This window comes from Nematolebias whitei, chromosome 18 (assembly GCF_014905685.2).
Source record: "Nematolebias whitei isolate Nwh7 chromosome 18, NemWhi1, whole genome shotgun sequence".
NCBI classification, from domain to species: Eukaryota; Metazoa; Chordata; class Actinopteri; order Cyprinodontiformes; family Rivulidae; genus Nematolebias; species Nematolebias whitei.
In genome coordinates, this window is record NC_056515.1 from 1,438,200 (window position 1) to 1,458,199 (window position 20,000).

At 42.6% G+C, this 20,000-nt stretch overlaps 1 protein-coding gene across 1 annotated transcript in view; it reads left to right on the forward strand.

The window, feature by feature from the left end:
* The window catches only part of tbc1d13 (TBC1 domain family, member 13), a 23,921-nt gene extending 4,117 nt beyond the window's left edge, over positions 1-19,804 (forward strand). The window contains exons 7-8 of the mRNA XM_037692520.1: positions 19,500-19,557; positions 19,635-19,804. Of these exons, the coding sequence (XP_037548448.1) occupies positions 19,500-19,557; positions 19,635-19,703 (127 nt within the window). The 3' untranslated portion in view covers positions 19,704-19,804. The remainder of the gene's footprint in view (positions 1-19,499; positions 19,558-19,634) is intronic.
* Positions 19,805-20,000: the final 196 nt, after the last annotated feature.

A 20,000-nucleotide genomic window follows, 5' to 3' on the forward strand; every position in this document is an offset into this window, starting at 1 on the left:
GTAAGAATGCAACATGTTACATGTACATTAACATGTTGGTGGCTGTAGCACTTCCTGTCTACCAGCTTTAGTGGTCTGGACTGTTGGCCTCAGGGGTTAACCTTTTACTGTAATAACAATAATGCATTTTATTTCTTAGATCCTTTCAAGACACCCAAGGACACTTTACAAAATTTAAAACAATAAAATACAAAAATTAATATAATATAAAGTAAAAACTAGGAGTAATGACCAATAAGTTAGAGCAAGAATGCCAACTTGAATAGTTGGGTTCTAATTTAGTCAATATCGTGGATATATCTAGAGGAAGAGATGTCCAGAGTTGGGGAGCAGAGTGAGAAAAGGCTCTATTTGTAACCGTGCTAAGGCGGACAGAGGACATGGTGAGGTGCATAGAAGAGGGAGGGAGGGAGCGAGGGAGCCGGAACGATATGGTGAAACGAGGGGTTTATGGTGCGAGCAGTTGAATTTTGGACCATTTGAAGCTTTCAGAGGGTTTTGTGAGGCAGACCAAAGAAGAGAGTGTTACAATAATGAATTAAATAACGTTAACTAGGATGGAAGCAGAGTGGAGAGAAAGAAAGGTGGAGTCAATTAATATTTGGAAGGTGGAAAGATGCAGACGACTATTGTTATTGATGTGAGAGTGAAATGAGAGTGTGCTGTCAAGAATGGCAGCCAGACTCATGACCTGAAGGAAGGGAACCAAGCAGCTGTCAGGGAGAAACTGTTTGAAGAACAGAAATCTTTGACCCAAAGAAGAATCTGTCCAGAGGACCTGACTCAGCCTTGTTAGAGAAACTGTTCACTTTGTAAAGGGTGGATTTAGTGCCAATGAGTATAAACTCTGTTTAATTTAAGGACGTTTGATGTGAACCAGGATTTGATTTCAGCTAAGCAGGGAGTGAGGGAGGAGGGTGGAAGTGAAGAATTTGGTGAGGTGGACAAGAAGCTAAAGAAGGTGTCATCAGCAAAACAGTGAAAATGGATATCAAATTTATAGAAAACGTTGCCAAGTGGAAGTTAGGTGATGAAAAGAAGGGACCCCAGGACAGAGCCTTGAGGCACACCTGAAGTGACGGAGGAGGAGTATCTGAATGATTTGAGTTGGATGAACGGATTGCGGCCAGAGAGATTTGAGTGAAAGCAAGCGACGGAAGTGGTGCCAATGGATGATAGTTTATGAAGATATGAAGAAGGATGTAGAGGATGGTATGAAAAGCTGCACTGAGATCAAGGAGGTTGAGGAGGGAGAGTAAACCAGAATCTGCTGCCATGAGAAGAGCATTGGTGATTCTCGGGAGAGAATCATAGAGAGAGAGCAGATTCTGTGCTGTGACCGGGGCATGAACCAGACTACAATTGTTAAAAGGGAATGGAGTTGAGAGGTGACCGATTTTTCAAGAACATGTCATCAGAACTCCTCCCATCATGCCTTATCATGTTGAACAGGTGAATAATGACTACCTTTACTGCATGTTAACACATTATTACCAGAGTTATCAACAACTCAGAGAAAACAAAACATTTAAACAAAAATTATTACATAAGCTGAGAATTCTGACTGATTATAAATGATATAAAACCAAAGATTAATGTAATCCCTGACAGAAACCAAAAAGACACATGGGATATTTATTATTTATGAAGTATGACAGTCTTCACCTCTGACCCGCTGACATTTAGTTGTTGATTTTAACATCTTGGAGCCAAAAATGTATCAGATACTTTTAGGTTTAATATTTAGGAGACACTGCAGGTTTCTTTCTGTCAGAGGGCAGTGTTGATCCGGTTATTGAGGTTTAACAAACTATGAGAAACTTAATAACTTTAATCATGAATCATTTATAGTTTATTCCTGTAGTCATTCACTAAGGTGTACCGTAGATTTAGCAGTGTTTTGTTTAGAAGAACAATACTTTGTTAAACATTTGGTTAGCTGCTCCAATATGCTAACAGGAGGATACAGCCTGGTGAGTTTCTTTAGACTTAAAACCATACCACACCAGCTTTATTTATAGAGCACTTTAAACACCCACAGGATCAAAGTGCAACTCACACTGTCTTACAGCAAACCTGCAGAATAATTGTGAGTGTATTTTACTGGGATTTGGCCAAATAATGATGTAAATGGGTTCATGATGTAAAGCAGCATTAGCTTGTGGCATGTTAACAGGTTAATAAATTGGTCTTTTAATGCTTGGAAAACTTTGCAAGACACATTAGACTCTAAACCCACAACAGATTAATATCCGGATTACCGGTAATTGTGGAATGTATTCATTGCCAACTTTGAAAACCTCACAAGTGAACAGATTCACGATAATGCATGCTAAAACAGGGTTAGCTTGGAGCTATAGCAGGGTTGGCTAGGAGTTAAAACAGGATTTGTTTGGAGCTAAAGCACGGTTAGCTTGAAGCTAGCAGCTAACAGGCCTTCAGCCTTAAAGCATGTGAAACCATGTCTCAAGCAGGGCCAAATGATAGACATGTTAATTATCGAAGGACTCTTTAACATAGACACCTCATGTCCTCTCCTTTAGATGCCTAACATGAAAAACAAAGTCACATCAGAGGTCATAAATAGACAAAACTTTGTCACAAACAGTGAATGGTAAATGGACTGTACTTACATAGCACCTTTCTATCTTATTTCAAGATACTCAAAGCTCTTTACACTACAATCTGTGCCTCATTTACCCATTCATACAGCTCTATACTAGATCTCTACAAAGCTAAATTGAGCAAATCATTCTAAAGAGACTAATCAGTGCTTTAGATCACATTCATACACTGATGGGACACTGATGGGACACACATCAGAGGCTATGAGGGGTTCAGTGTCTTGCCCAGGGACACTTCAGCATGTGACTGCTGATGGATTCGAACCCCCAACTCTCGCATTGGAGGACGACTGCTCTAACCACTCAGCCACAGCTGCCCCAGCCGTCCTGATGCATGCTCAATAATCCAGGTAGATTAACAAAGTTGAGTCAGGTCCGCTGTTCTTTTTTGAAACGTTTCGTAAACATTGAACACAAGCCAAACCACCACAGAGAACAGTTGACAAGAGGCCTTCAAACCTTTCAGAATGATCAATTCAATTCAGTTTATTTACAGTGCCTTGCGAAAGTATTCGGCCCCCTTGAACTTTTCAACCTTTTGCCACATTTTAGACTTCAAACATAAAGATATAAAATTTTTATTTTTTGTGAAGCATCAACAACAAGTGGGACACAATCATGAAGTGGAATGAAATTTATTAGATGTGTCAAACTTTTTTAACAAATAAAAAACTGAAAAGTGGTAAGTGCAATATTATTGGGCCCCTTTACTTTCAGTGCAGCAAACTCACTCCAGAAGTTCAGTGAGGATCTATGAATGATCCAATGTTGTCCCAAATGACTGATGATGATCAATAGAATCCACCTGTGTGTAATCAAGTCTCCGTATAAATGCACCTGCTCTGTGATAGTCTCAGGGTTCTGTTCAAAGTGCAGAGAGCATCATGAAGACCAAGGAACACACCAGGCAGGTCCGAGATACTGTTCAGAGTCAGAGATTCTTTGTCATTCGCACCTCATGTGGTACATGTGGTGGAGCGAAATTATGTTCACAGGGTCCCAGTTACATCCACCAATAAAATGTATAAGAAAAACAGTAATAACATCTAAGATATGAACTAAGAAAAACATCAACTAAATATACACTAAGCACTCATAACATAAAACATTGAACATCAGCACAAACATGAACATGAGTCTGTGAGCAGATGTGCACGCATGAACACATCAACATTTAAACAGATCAGCAGCAACATGAAACAGATCAGCAGCAACATGATGTGGTTTTTCACAGTGATTATTCTAGTTAGAGATTCATGAGTCTAACAGCCTCAGGGTAGAAGCTGTTCCTCAGTCTAGTGGTTCTACACTTAATGCTCCTCAACCTCCTTCCTCAGGGGAGTGGGGCAAAAAATGTGTGTGCTGGGTGAGTGAGGGTCCTTCATGATGCAGGTGGCCCTCTTCCTGCATCTGGAGGTGTAGATGTCTGTGATGGTGGGGAGACTGACTCCAACATCTTCTGTGCATCCTTCACCACTCTCTGCAAAGCTTTTCTTTCTGCAGCTGTGCAGCCTCCATGCCACACGTTGATGCTGGAGCACAGGATGCTCTCCACTGCACACCTGTAGAAGGAGGTGAGGACTGAGCTTCCAGACCAGCTCGCCTCAGCTGTCTGAGGAAGTAGAGTCTCTGATGAGCTTTCTTCATCAGGCTGGTGGTGTTGTTGCTCCAGCTGAGGTTGTCATTCATGTGCCCAAGTGCTTGTAGCTGGAGACTACTTCCACCGCAGATCCTCCTATGTTCAGGGGGGTGTAGATGTTTTTGTTCCTTCTGAAGTCCACAATCATCTCCTTTGCCTTCTTCACATTGATGTGAAGGTTATTCTCTTTGCACCAGCTCTCCAGGTGTTCCACCTCCTGCCTGTAGCTGGACTCATCATTGTTTGTGATGCATCCCACCACCGCTGTATCATCTGCAAACTTTACAATGTGACAGCCTGGATGGGTAGCTGCAGCTGCAGCTGTAGCTGTTGTGGAGAAGTTTAAAGCTGGATTTGGATACAAAAAGATTCCCAAGCTTTAAACATCCCAAGGAGCACTGTGCAAGCAATCATATTGAAATGGAAGGAGTATGAGACCACTGCAAATCTACCAAGACCCGGCCGTCCCTCTAAACTTTCATCTGGAACAAGGAGAAGACTGATCAGAGATGCAGCCAAGAGGCCCATGATCACTCTGGATGAACTGCAGAGATCTACAGCTGAGGTGAGAGAGTCTGTCCATAGGACATCAATCAGTCGTACACTGCACAAATCTGGCCTTTATGGAAGAGTGGCAAGAAGAAAGCCATTTCTCAAAGATATCCATAAAAAGTGTTGTTTAAAGTTTGCCACAAACACCTGGGAGACACCAAACATGTGGAAGAAGGTGCTCTGGTCACATGAAACCAAAATCCAACTGTTTGGACACAATGCAAAATGATATGTTTGGCATAAAAGCAACACAGCTCATCACCCTGAACACACCATCCCCACTGTCAAACATGGTGGTGGCAGCATCATGGTTTGGGCCTGCTTTTCATCAGCAGGAACAGGGAAGATGGTCAGAATTGATGGGAAGATGGATGGGGCCAAGTACAGGACCATTCTGAAATAAAACCTGTTTGAGTCTGCAAGAGACCCGAGACTGGGACGGATATTTATCTTCCAACAAGACAATGATCCAAAACATAAAGCCAAAAGCCATAAAGGGGAATGGTTCACAAATAAACATATCCAGGTGTTGGAATGGCCAAGTCAACGTCCAGACCTGAATCCAATCGAGAATCTGTGGAAAGAGCTGAAGACTGCTGTTCACAAACGCTCTCCATCCAACCTCACTGAGCTCGAGCTGTTTTGCAGGAAGAATGGGCAGAACTTCAGTGTCTCCATGTGCAAAACTGATAGAGACATACCCCAAGAGACTTGCAGTTGTAATTGCAGCAAAAGGCGGCGCTACAAAGTATTAACGCAAGGGGTCCGAATAATATTGCACGCCCCACTTTTCAGTTTTTTTATTTGTTAAAAAAGTTTGACATCCAATTAATTTCTTTCCACTTCACGATTGTGTCCCACTTGTCGTTGATTCTTCACAAAAAATTAAAATTGTATATCTTTATGTTTGAAGCCTGAAATGTGGCAAAAGGTTGAAAAGTTCAAGGGGGCCGACTACATTCGCAAGGCACTGTATCTCTCCAGGGAAGCATGACCAGAGGGTGACGACGCTCTCCAACCGAGCTCACCATTGCACATCCCAGGTGGTCGCGGCGAACAACAACATCGCCCTGCTGGCCTACAGCATCTCAAAGAGGCTGGAGGAAGCAGACTTGCTGGAGGAGACAAAGAGCTCTCTCTTTAAGCCGCGGACGTCATCTTAACCATGTGCGCCACCTCTTCGGTCTGCCTGTCCCGCGTCGCTGCCTGGATGACCATGATCCAGAGGACCACCTGGCTCCGCCTCTCGCCATCCTTGTCCGAGAGGCTGCAGAAAGACCTGCTGGAGGGCCCCATCACACCAGAGGCGTTGTTCGGGGCCAACTTCAGGACCATCCTTGAGAAATCGCAGAGGTCCGAGGAGGTCTCAGAGACTGTACACCATCTGGTGACGTCACAGTCCTCCTCCCACCCCTCCGGCTGCTGGAGGGACCGCCTTGGCCAGCAGCAGAGGCGCTCCACAGCTGTGGCACCGACTACACGCTCCGCCCTGCCGCCGGCACCCTCCACCAGAAAACGGCTCCTTGAGGGGAATGTGTGTGTTTTTGACTATGTATGTTTTGAAATAAAACAGAAACATCTCTGAAAGGAAAGTTTCATCTGAGACTGTCAGATCAGCTGATCTCACAGCTGCCTCTCTTAACACATTCCCCACACAGAACGAGCCGGTAACCTCTAAGGGTGCATTCACACCAGTCCTGTTTAGTCCGCTTTAATCGAACTCTAGCTCGTTTTCCTAAAAAGTCCGGTTCGTTTGGGGAGGTGTGAATGCGCCATCGAACTCTGTCACGGAACAAAAAGACGAACTCTGGCCCGGGCTAAAACCTAGGTCTCGGTCCGGTAGAAGCGAACTCCAGCGCGGTTCGAATACAGTGTGAATGTAAACAGACCGAGCCCCGCTCCACAGGGTAAACAAACACGCATTGCTCTTACCTTATATGGAGCCGTCAGCTGCCTTGTGTGGAAAAACAATATTCTCCATGGTCTTCTGTCTCATCTTCTGCTCATGCAAAGTCTATTTTTGAAAAATGACAAAATATAACTCCTAAAACTGATAAAACTTGATGCCACTTCATTTTTATTTTTATTTACAGAAGAAGAAGAAGTGTCTTCAGAGGTTTTTGTGTTGTTTCTTTCAGTAGTTCTTGGTGCAGCGCCCCCACAGGCGAGCGGGGGAATAGGTTGGTTCAACAGGTTGACTCGACTGCACAGTGCAGTGTGAATGCAAACGCACCAGCTCAAATGTAAACAAAAGGTCATGAATATTGGTCCCGATCCGAACCAAGTCTACCGGACTATCTAGTGTGAAAACGACCTAAACAGCGTTTTAAATGGCATCGCAGTTCAGTAAATATCACAAAACACTCGTCTGCCACATCAGCTAAAATTTTTTTTTTTTCAGCAGACCGAGTCCGGTAAAAATTGCCCTTTTTTTTGTTTGTTTTGTTTTCTGCCCACTCACAGTGTAGAGGGAGTAAACATGTTTCTCCACGACAGCTGCAGCCTCCACCGAAACTGCGTTTCACTCAGAAAGTGCTCACGCCTCCTCTCAGTGTGCGACGGCTCACCTCAGCTCTAATGTGAGACCGCAGCCTGGGCTCAGCTCAGAAGTACACATACAGCCTTTTTTTTCTGTCGAAGCCCCCTTGGGTTCCCCCCGGAGAATCTCCGGAGCGAGTGATGGCAGTAAGGGTTTTTAGTCTGGTTGACGTTCATGAGAAACATGACACAACACAAAATGTGTGCCTGCTCTCCGAGCGTTACTCAGAGTGGCAGAGAGTGTGTTCCCTGGACAGATGGATGGACCGTCTGATCAGCAGGGGTTACGTGCTGCAGTTCGCTGCTCAACCCCCACCGTTCAGAGGGATTATAGAGACAGTTCTGTCTTCTCCAGAACAGAGCTCGTCTCTCCAGTCAGAAGTTCAGGAATATCTGACAAAAAAGCATGATTTCCAGAGTTGCCAACAGAGAGGAAAATATGGGTTTTTTTCCTCCCACTACTTCCTGGTTCTGAAAAAAACCGGAGGGATGAGACCCATTCTCGACCTGTTCATGTTCAACAATTTGATCATGGGGAGACAATTTCACATGCTGACAAACAGCTGCTGGAGAACTTCACTAGAATGACTGGTTCACCTCCATAGATCTGAAGGGCACATTTTTTCACATTTTCCGTCATTCTGAAACACCCCACGCATGTTCTCGAAATGCGTGGAGATGGCTCTGCAGTCGTTACACATGGCAGGAATGAGAATTCTTTTTATCTGGACAATCTGCTTTTATTAGCTCGGTCCAGATAGGAAGCAGTCGCACAGACCAAAACACTAGTGTTATACCTGCTAAACCTGGGGTTTTCTATCAACTGGGAAAAAGTTCCGTTTGTCTGTCCCAGATGATTGTTTATCTGGAAGTGGAGCTAAACTCAATCACGAGAGCCCATTTATCACAGCTGAGAGCTGAAGCTCTGTCAGCTCAGCTCCTCCGTGTCAAACCCTGCAGCATAGTGACAGTTCTGCCTGTCATGCGATTCCTAGGACAATGTCAGCGGCCCACATCGTGGTTTTGCTGGGCCTACTTCACATGAGACGCCTTCAGATATGGTTTGCCCGCCTGCGCGTAGATCGTGTGCGCCGGAAAAGGCGGATCATCTTTGTGCCCCTCTCCTTGAGAACCGATCTGAATCACTGGGAAACCCCCTCATTCTGTCAGAGGGAGTTCCCATCAGCAGTCCTACGTCACACGTCTCATAAATGTGCTAGAATGTTTCATGGTCTGAAACGTGACTCAGCATTTTGCCCCTGCTGTGGGATCAGCGTGTTCTAATCCACACAGACAACAAAGTGACAGCAGTTTACATAAACCATCAGGGAGACGTGCGCTCAGCCCAAATGTTATGCATGTGAAACAGCTGTTGTGTTGGGCACACAAAAACCTGCTCTCCATCAGAGCAGTGTACATTCCCAGCATCCTGAACAAGCGAGCGGATATCATGTCTAGGAGCGGTCCCCGCCACAGACTGGAGCCTCCATCCCGAGCTGATTTCTCGGATTTTGGTCAAGCAGCAATGGATCTGTCCACCACACGGGAGAACGCTCAGTGTCAATTATGGTTCTCACTGAGCCCACGAGACAACCCACCATTAGGAGTGGACGCCTTCGCTCACAGACCATGGCCAAAAATGCTCCTTTATGCATTCCCTCCAGTCCTGCTGATATCACGGACCCTGGATTGGGTCTGGGAGGAAGAACCGTCAGTCATCCTCATAGCTCCTGAATGCATAAGCGCTCCATGGTTCTCGAATCTGCAGCGACTGATATTGGGTCGGGTTGTTGAAACTGCTGTGGGGGGGCTCTCCTCCAGGCAGGAAGAGCGATCAGGAGTTACCCAGAAATAAGTCAGCATCTTTGGGTCTGTCCACTGAACTGATCCGTTTAGAAAAAATGGGCCTCCCACAGGATGTGTTATGTACGTTTCAGGGTGCACGAACTGCTTCCACCACAGCGCTGTACACATCAGGTGGACAGTTTTTCAGCACTGGTGCACAGAGAAAGGCATGGAGGCCATCTCATGTCCACTAGGTGGCATGCTGTCATTTCTACAGCAACTGATGGACAGAAATTTAGCGTTCAGCACAATTAAAACTTATGCTGCAGCTATTTCTTCCTGTCATGAGGTTTTTCGGTGACAGAACAGTTCTTAACCACCTGCTGATGAAGCGTTTTCTGAAAGGTGTACAGAGACATAGACCTGTGTCACGTCCACTAGCTCCACAGTGAGACCTAATGATGGTCCTGCACGCTCTGATCAAAGTTCCTTCTGAGCCTTTAGATCAGGTTTTACTTAAATTTCTTTCACTAAAAAAACAGCCCTGCTGTTAGCTCTAACGTCGGCAAAGAGAGTGAATGATTATCTGCTCTCTCATGTCTCAGAATTCAAGCTGACGGCAGTTCAGCTGTACTACATTTTAACTAGGGCATTAACAGAGTACTCGAGTAATCTACACATCGATTGCTAGGACCTCTATAGAGGTTAAAAATGTAATGTCGAGTAACCCTAGTGACGTCATATTATGTGACCACCGTATGACCGTAGGGGGCGGTGTTGCACTGTTGCAGGTCACAGAGTATGGTGTAACACCAGGTCCAATCCACCGCCCATCTACTGTTTTAAGTTTCGTTTCTGACGTGCTGCACGTTTAATTTTAATTAATTTTAATTAATTTTTTGCAGTTTAATAATAACTAATAGTTTAGTTTTTCTTGTGACTTATTTGCAGTATGATAAATGGTAGGCGCATAATGTACGCTCCCAATGTTTTGTTGGTCATTTTTTTTTTGTAAATAATTACCTTTTATTTCGGTTTTATTTATTTATTTATTTTTGTATCTTGAGATCTATGACGTCATCAAATACTCGAGTTCTACTCGGGTTTTATTATGTTAATGTCGAATTTAAAAATTATATACTCGTTCAACCACTAATTTTAACCCTGCTCTGAAAAGCATCACAAGCTCATTCAGATCGAGAGCGATAACCTTGGATGGGTTTTATCCTCCTCATCATAATTCTGAGGAGGAAGCAACATCTCACCTCCTTCTGTCTCATGCGCGTGTTTTAGTGTTACGTGGCATGCACGGCTGCACTGCGCTGTTTTCAGCGTATGTTCGTGCATTACTGGGACAGCTCTTCAGTACGTCCTCTATCCTCCCAGCTCCTCTCACACTGGTTGTGTGAGGCTATTTCTGAAGCTTACAGTTCATCTGGACTAGATCCTCCAGAGAATCTCAGCACATTCCACCAGAGGGTTTTCATCCTCCATGGCTCTGCATGGAGGGATGACAGTGAAGGTTATTTGTATGGCGGCTACCTGGTCATCGCCATGTTCAATTATTCGTTTTTATCTACGTGATGTTTCTACTTTCTCCATGACCCATTCTGTTCTCGGGGTTCTGACAGAATGATTATTATTTGTTTCATGGAGCCTTACTTTTGAGCTCACACCTGCCTGCATGCAGTCGCAGTGTGAGATATTTATTATCAGTCACAATTTCATGACTGCTGATTTTATTATTAATCGATTCATCTTGAGGAGCTGTTGGTCTGCTCTGTTCATTGTTACACTGTTACAATTTGTAACCTCCGTTGTTCCTATTCACAGCAGCAAGTCTGCTAACTCAGCCATTTTCCTCACCAGAGATATTTTCTCCGGTGCGCTCCTGCGCATGGAGCACGCAATTATGCAGCGCGTAATTACGCACACAGAAGGCTGAGTGATTAAATCTTTTTTTGTGCAAGCAGGTGCTTCATGTTGTCTGAATGGACTCAGTGAAGCATAGACTACATCCTGCTTCGCCTTTAACCCACTAGCGATATCCTTAAAGGGCAAAGCCTATACAAAATAGAACATTGGTTACGTACTGTAACTCCAGATTCTGTGAGTATAGGCGCAGCCCTTTAAGCTCTGGGCCTCACTGGTTTCTAAATGGCTGAAGAAGAAAAAAAAAAAGAAGCTATTTGGGAGCCGATTGCCCGGTCTTACTGTAATTTATACTGACTGGGGGTGGGGCCCACACAGCCGGTGGGCGTGGACTAAAGTTTTCAGTGCTGCTATATTATGAAATTCTTTATCAAAAGGGCTCGTGAACGGTCGGCACAGATATTCAGACAAATAGGGAAAAATAAAAGACAGAGGCTGTTACTGCTAGGATAAATAAGTGTCATTTATTAACCTGCCACAGAAAACAGCCAAGCAAAAAACATGTACACTCGTACACTCTTAACACACAAATTGATATGAAATAACTTCTCACCGTGACACTGGCCGGGAAGTCGTTTTCGACCCAGGTAAAGAAGAATCACATCAAAATGGCGTATGGCACCAGCGCGTGCTGATCCACACCAGGACTTCCGAAGATTAAGTTGCCTGTCACACTTCCTCTTATACCTTCTTCCCTGACCGGATCGCGTGAGAGCAGTGGAAAACAACTTTGATGGTTACTAGAACAACGGATGAGGAGCTGGTGATTTATTACAAATAAGGAGCAGTGTGACCTCCAAGACCTTGAAGTTAGAAATACTCCTTAAACTTCCTAAGAAGAAATACGCACTCCTCCATCCCTCTGCAAACCATCAAAGAACGTCCCAAATATTAACAAAGGCAACATAAATCATTCCCCCCTTTGTCTTTGTGACATGTTAAACAAAGTACAATCCCTAATATGTGAATAACACGTTGTATAAGTGTGTTTCCAAACTACATGTAAATGAGTGTAATATAAGTATAAATTGACATAAAAGCATAAAAATAATCATTTCTATATCATTCCACCCTTGCTTTTATGGCAATTTTAGACATTTAATTCTGAATAAGTAACACACACAAAATGTATATGTTTGAATAGGCATAAAGGCAACTTAACACCTTATAAAACATATTTTCATATCAGCTGCGCATGACAGGATAAACCCACTAGCGATAGCCTTAAAGGGCTGCGCATATACTCATAGAATCTGGGGTTACAGTACGTAACCAACGTTCTCCCTGTTCGAAATCATTGAGGGATCTGAAATTTTCATCTTAGGTGCATGTCCACTGTGAGAGACATAATCTAAAAAAAAGAAATCACAATGTATGATTTTATAATAATTTATTTGTGTGTTACTGCTGCAAATAAGTATTTGAACACCTGTGAAAATCAATGTTAATATTTGGTACAGTAGTCTTTGTTTGCAGTTACAGAGGTCAAACATTTCCTGTAGTTTTTCACCAGGTTTACTGCAGCAGAGATTTTGGCCCATTCCTCCACACAGATCTTCTCTAGATCAGCCAGGTTTCTGGGCTGTCGCTGAGAAACACGGAGTTTGAGCTCCCTCCAAAGATTTTCTGTAGGGTTTAGGTCTGGAGACTGGCTAGGCCACTCCAGAACCTTGATATGCTTCTTACGGAGCCACTCCTTGGTTCTCCTGGTTGTGTGCTTCAGGTCATTGTCATGTTGGAAGACACAGCCTCGACCCATCTTCAATGATCTAACTGAGGGAAGTAGGTTGTTCCCCAAAATCTCTCAATACATGGCCCCGGTCATCTTCTCCTTAATACAGTGCAGTCGTCCTGTCCCATGTGCAGAAAAACACCCCCAAAGCATGATGCTTCCACCCCCATGCTTCATAATAGGGATGGTGTTTTTGGGATGGTACTCATCATTCTTCGTCCTCCAAACACGGCGAGTGGAATTAAGACCAAAAAGTTCTATTTTGGTCTCATCTGACCACATAACTTTCTCCCGTGACTCCTCTGGATCATCCAAATGGTCATGGGCAAACTTCAGATGGGCCTGGACGTGCGCTGATTTAAGCAGGGGAAACTTCCAAGCCATGCATGACTTAAAACTATGACATCTTAGTGTATTACCCACAGTAACCTTGGAAACAGTGGTGCCAGCTCTCTTCAGGTCATGGACCAGCTCCTCCCATGTTGTTCTGGGCCTCACCTTTCTTAGGATCATTGATACGCCACGAGGTGAGATCTTGCATGGAGCCCCAGTCCGAGGGAGATTGACAGTCATGTTTAGCTTCTTCCATTTTCTAATAATTGTTGTTTCGCTTACCCGAGTGAGGTAAGCACAGGACACGTGCCACACCCTCACTGCAGCCTTTCTCCTCCAAGGAGTCTGAAACTAATCCTGATGCTCAGGTATTACCCTTAGCTATTTTCCAGGACAGCTTAGTTTAAGGCTGTGTTGAGATGATTCACCCTGACTGTTAACTACCTTCAATCCGTGCACCACACCCAAAATCTCACCTTGTTCCTCGCCCGACCTAGCAGCAGGAGTGGGGACGTTTGGCAGATGAGGAAGCGCACGTTAACGGTAGCCCATCTCCTCATTTAGCGTTGCAATTGTCATCCGATCTGGCTTTGTTTAAAATCTAGGTATAAGATTCTTGGATGTTGTTTTATAATCAAAGCTACAAAACCTTTAAAAACCTCCCGTGCTTTTGTTGTTTCGCTGAACCAAGTTTTCCACTTCCATGAACAAAGGGGTGTTGAAATAAGAATCCAGAATTTTACGTTTTGCTTTGCTTTAATCAATGATTTTGCAGGGGAAACAGTGGTATGTACAATCCAATCACAGTGATTACATTTGATTACAAAGAGGATACATAATGCTTAATACTCAGACTTTAGTTATTTTCCAGATGTTGACCTTTCCTGGGCAAGGTAGTTCTCTGTCCCTGTGGGGAGCTGGAAGATAGTTGTAGACTTGCTCTGTTCAGCCTCAGATATTTTTCTCCTGGCCGGCCATGCCCTAGGCGGTCGTCCTGACTCACTCAAAAGTTCCAAAACCTCCACAGTTTCCCCACGCTCTCTACCTGCCCCAATATGTTATCTCTCACCACAATGGCCAATCTTTCACAACTCCAAGCAATCAAATTTAAAATATGTTTATTCTTTCTGCTTGCCAATCTATAGGCTACCGCTATAATTTGAAATAAAGATTGACAGAGGACAAGAATTTGGAGACGTCTCATTACCATCATTCTCTGGTGGAATTCCTGAGAAACCCGGCACAGTAAGGAGCAAATTACCTTACCCGCTTCTCGAATAAGGCCGCCTCAAGTCCCACAGCTGATCAGAATTTGAAGAAAAAGGTTCTAGTAATGATCCGGACTGAAGGAGGAAATAACTCCAAAGGAAGCCTTTTCCATCAGATCCTGCCCTCGTTCTTACTCAGCTGGAACCGTCCAAGACTTGTCCTATAATCCACACACTTCGGTGGTCCAACAGCCCCGGTTTCACAGAATCATCTGTATTTGTAGGGCGAGGTTTTGACTGACACTTCCAAAGGACCATGCCTCCCGCTTAATCCAACCTTGTTTGGGCTGGACCTGGCTCAGGATTTCATGCATGTCTATGGATATGGTCACATCACTTCTTATACATATTAAAATCTGGGTGTAACTTATTCTGTCCGGTCTTGTCCAGACATGTATGAGTCAACTCTGAGTTATTTTTCTCTTTTGTTTGCCTTATTAGGATATTGTCTTTTTGCTTGGAGCTGTTTTTAGGGTCTGCCATTGTGAAACATCTCTTTTTGAGTAACTCTTTTTGTACAACTGAACATCATTTCTGGGAAAACAGTTCACTTCCTAAATTCTCAACATCATGAACAAACTTAAAACAAAATACATTTTAAAATCACAAAAGATTATAGTATCACTTGATTATTTTTACTTGATTTGTTTGTAAATCATCAATTCATAACAGTTTTGGTTTCATTCCTCCGTTCCTCTCTGCCTGTCTCCTGCCCGTGTGTGTGTGCCTGTGTGTATGTGCATGCGTGTGTGTGCTTGAGTGTGTGTGTGTGTGTGTGAGTGCAACTACATGCGAGTGTGTATGTGCCTTCGTGTGTGTATATGTATGTGCGTGTGTGTGTAATGTGTGAGAATGTGAGCGTGTGTGATAGTGTGTGTGTGTTTGCACAGTCAACATGCACCTAAGATGAAAATTTCAGACCCCTCCATGATTTCTAAGTGGGAGAACTTGCAAAGTTGTAAGGTGTTCAAATACTTATTTTCCTCACTGTAGCTAAGGGATAGGAAACCCAAGCCAACCCCAACTATAGGATTTATCAAAAAGGAAAGTTGCCCATTCTGTGTCAGCCTCACGAACAGAAACTGGAAGTTGGTTCCACAAGAGATGAGCCTGATAACTGAAAACTCTGCCTCCCATTCTGGTTTTGGAAACTCTAGGAACCACAAGTAAACCTTCAGTCCAAGTGCGAAGTGCTCTGTTAGGAAAATATAGAACAATAAGATCTGTCATATAAGATGGAGCTAGGTTGTTGAGAGCTTTGTAGGTTAGAAGGAAGATCCATCCATCCATTATCTTTTACCCGCTTCTTCCATTTTGGAACCGGGGACCTGCTCGTTGAGAGGCAGCAGCTCTACCAGTTGTGCCACCGTCCTGCCCTATAAGGAAGATTTTGAATTAAATTCTGAATTTGACAGGGAGCCAATGGAGAGAAGCTAAAACTGGAGAAATATGAACTCTTCAATCAACTCCCATTAAAACTCTGGCAGCAGCATTTTGGATCACCTGAAAACATTTTAAAGAAGTTTATGGACACCTAGATAGTAAACAGTTGCAATAGTCCAGCCTAGACGTCATATTCATGAACCAGTTTTTCTGCATCATTTTTGGACAAGATTAGTGATATTACGCAGGTGGAAGAAAGCAGTTTTGTTAACAGTTTTAATGTGGGGGTTAAAAGACATATCCTGATCAAAAGTAACACCAAGGTTTTTAACTTTTGAACTGGAGGCCAAATTAATGTCATCCAGTGAAAGTGAAAGACTGCAAAATGTATTCCTAAGATGTTCAGGTCCAAAAACTACAACTTGTCTGAGTTTAAAAGCAGAAAATTAAGGGTCATCCAAGTTTTTATGTCTTTAAGACATGATTATAACTTACCACTATGTAACTGATTGGATTCATTGGGTTTAATGGACAAATATAATTGTGTGTCATCAGCAAAACAATGAAAATTTATCCCATGCTGTTTAATAACTTTACCTAATGGAAGCATATATAAAGTAAAGAGTATTGGTCCAAGTACTGAACCCTGAGGAACTCCATGACTAACTTTGGTGTTTTAAAGAAGTTTATTCATTATTTACATTTACAAACTGGAATCTATCAGATAGATATGATTTAAACCATTTTTGAGCTGTTCCTGTAATCCCAATATCATATTCAAGTCTCTGTAGTAAAATATTGTGATCAACTGTATCAAATGCAGCACTGAGGTCTAACAGGACCAGTAGAGACACAAGTCCATTGTCTGAGGCCATGAGAATATCATTAGTTACTTTTACTAGTGCTGTTTCTGTGCTATGATGAACTCTAAACCCTGACTGAAACTCTTCAAACAGATTATTTCTTTGTAGTGTAGTATGACATATACTGGATATATTCATACATTAAGACGGGTTCTTCATTTTTCTGACTGTGTAACATGCGTGCATCGAGTTTAACAGAAAGGTAAACGAGAGACGTTATTTATCTTTGACCCATCAAAATGAATGCGGTCATTTATTTACAGAATCAAAGTTTAACATCAAACATTTACATTAATTTGGCAAAATATGAAAACAATAACATGGCTAGTTTCACAGGAAGTGGGAACAATACGGAGATTATCCTCACTTTTCAGCAGAACAGCAGACATCAATCACACGGCGGTGATTGAGAACTTTGCTTCAGACATTTCTAAAAATATCTGTAATGATTTTAGGAGAAAGGAGAGTTTAAAGATGGAAAATGGAGATTTATCTTACAGAGAGATGTGTGAGGGAATTTATCTGTTTGGCCAGAACGGGCACGCTCCTTCAGATCTCAGCTTGGCCACGGTACGCTTGGTTGAAATAGAACTTTTACCTGGTTGATGATAGATCAGGTCGGCGTGAAGTCCTTCTTTTGACTCTTTCAGCGTCTCCGTTGAGAACAGCTAAAATACTTCGAGAGTCGTGCGAGGTTATCCAAACAGAAGTTATAATTCCCAAAATCGTCCCTGCATTCTGGATTCAAGAACTCTGAACTCCTTCAGAGCTCTACTCCTTTAAGCTCTTTTCATCTCGTCGCGTCTCTCTTCGACAGAGACTCGACACAGACATCAGACCTTTTTTTGACACTTCTCCATGAGCTGCATCAGAGAGCTTTGAACTGGGAAGTTGCCACATTTAAATGGGCCGACTTCCGGTTCATTTGAGAGCTTTCTAATTGGTGGATGGACCAGAACAGAGGTGTGGTTTGTGATGTAAGGTGTTATGAAAGTCAAGGATAGAGATTAGGATTGTTTAAAACAGACAGACAGATTATTGGAGAAAACCAGACTTCGTGGAGTCAAACTCTCCTGTATCTTCTGTAAAAGTTAAACATGACATTTCTTTTCAGTAAACTTTTTAGTTGACCGAAACCTGAACTTTAACACACACTTACAAACTTGCTCATTGAAGACAGAAAAATCAAGAAATGCATATTACCCTGATTTCTTCTTTGAATGAGGAATAAAAATCATTACTTACTGTTTATGTAAATAAAAATGAGTAGTTCTCTTCAACCTGTAAACATTGTTTGAACTAACACAATTTGATTATCAAAACATTTGTAAAATAGTAATGATCATAGAGAATTGTCTTTTCTACTTGATTAATTCAAGAAAGAAAGTCTCAGGATGGGTCAAACTGTATTTCTGGATGCAGATCAATGAAATGACAGTTTCTGTCCCACAAGGTTCTTAAGGTCAAGGGTTTTGACCTTAGGTTCGGTTCACTACAGTAGATGTTCACGCAACTGACCTGCAACTATTTTCTTTAGAATTTTTGAGATGAAAGTTAGATTAGATATAGGTCTATAGTTGGCCAGAATTTCTGAATCAAGGTCAGACTTCTTAAGTAAAGGTTTAATTACAGCAACCTTAAAACGCTGTGGTACATAACCATCCATTAAAGACAAATTAAGTAGATCCAAAATGTGGACATTAATTAGGGGGAATACCTCTTTAAACAGTCTGGTTGGGATGGGATCTAGCAGGCATGTGGATGGTTTGGATGAGGTTATTATTTTTGACAATTCAGAGCTCAACAGGACAAAAACTGTCCAAACATAAATCAGGCTCTAGTAATATTTCTAAAGCTGCATCATCCGACAGGGAATCGGGTAATATTAGGAATGCTGGTTTGAGTTTTCCCTGTAATTGAAATAATTTCATTTATAAAGAATCTCATGAAGTCATCACTACTTATAGTTGTAGGGATACATGGTTCAACAGAAATGGGACTTTTCATTCTCTATAGTGCTGAACAGAACCTAGGGTTATTTTTATTCTCATCTATTATTAAAGATGAATAAAATAAAGTTCTAGCTTTACAGAGAGCTTTCTTATGTGTTAGCAGACTATCTCCTCAAGATAAATAAAATTCTTCAACGTTAGTAGCGCTCCATTTTCTTTCCATTTTTCTAAATGCCTGTTTTAAAGTGTGTAACTCAAGAATTGAACCAAGGAGCTAATCCCCTCTGATTTATTACTTTCTTTTTCAGCGGAGCAGTTTTTTTTGAGTGAAGTTTGCATTGAAGTTGTAAAATTATCCACAGGATCATCTAAGTCACTGCTCTCTGATGCATTACTCTGCAAGACAAAGGAAAATAATGATGGATCTCAAATATAGCTTAAAAATCTGTTCAAATATTGAAATATTGATATAAGATTTGTGTAATGCCTCTCACGGTGTGTATGCCATATATGTAGTCTGTGAAAGTGAGAAGAAAGTATCACCCCCACCTCACAAACTACATTATAAATGTGTAAACTTATATGAAATGCAGCACAGAAAGTGTTTTCAGAAACAGAACCACCAGTGGTTGTCCACATAAAAGGTTCAAGGTTATTCAAAATAAACAAAAAGCTCAATAATAAAATCCAGTTAGATTAAAAAATGTGGCTAAAAACCAAAGAATCAAAATGAACCTTTAGGTGAGTTCTGAAGGACTCAGGTGTTGCTGATCCTGGTTCTGCCTAAGAGTTGCTATGGGAGCCTGGAGGTACAAACGGATTACAAAACAGTGTTGGTTTATTACCAGGTGCGAGAACTGTACCGGTACCATCTGATTCTGTTTGTGTTTATGTTCAGACTCATCCGGGACAACCTGCTGTCAGGAGATTTCACCGTGAACATGAGGTTACTGCAGGTGCGTGGGGTCAGAACCACACAGCTGCTCTTTGGTTCTCTAGTTTCTCTGAAATTGTTTTCTTCTTTCCTCTGCAGGATTATCCGATCTCAGACGTCCACCTGATCCTGACCAAAGCCAAAGATCTGCAAGAGAACTCCTCCTAACCTCAGGTTCTCCTCCTCCTGATCCGGACGGAGTTCTCCTTGTTTTCCTCCTCCTGACCTGAGGTTATCCTCTTCTTGACCCAAAGTTCTCCTCCACCTAACCCCAAGCTTGCCTCGTTCTCCTCCTGATCCGGAGTACTCCTCGTTCTCCTCCTGACCTTTGGTTCTCCTCCTGACCCGGAGTTCTCCTCTTCATTCTCCTCCTCCTGACCTGAGGTTCTCTGACGTTCTGTTCGTGTTGTTAGGTGGAACTAAAGCCTTTAGTCTGACCTGAAGACTCTGCAGGATTCTTCATGT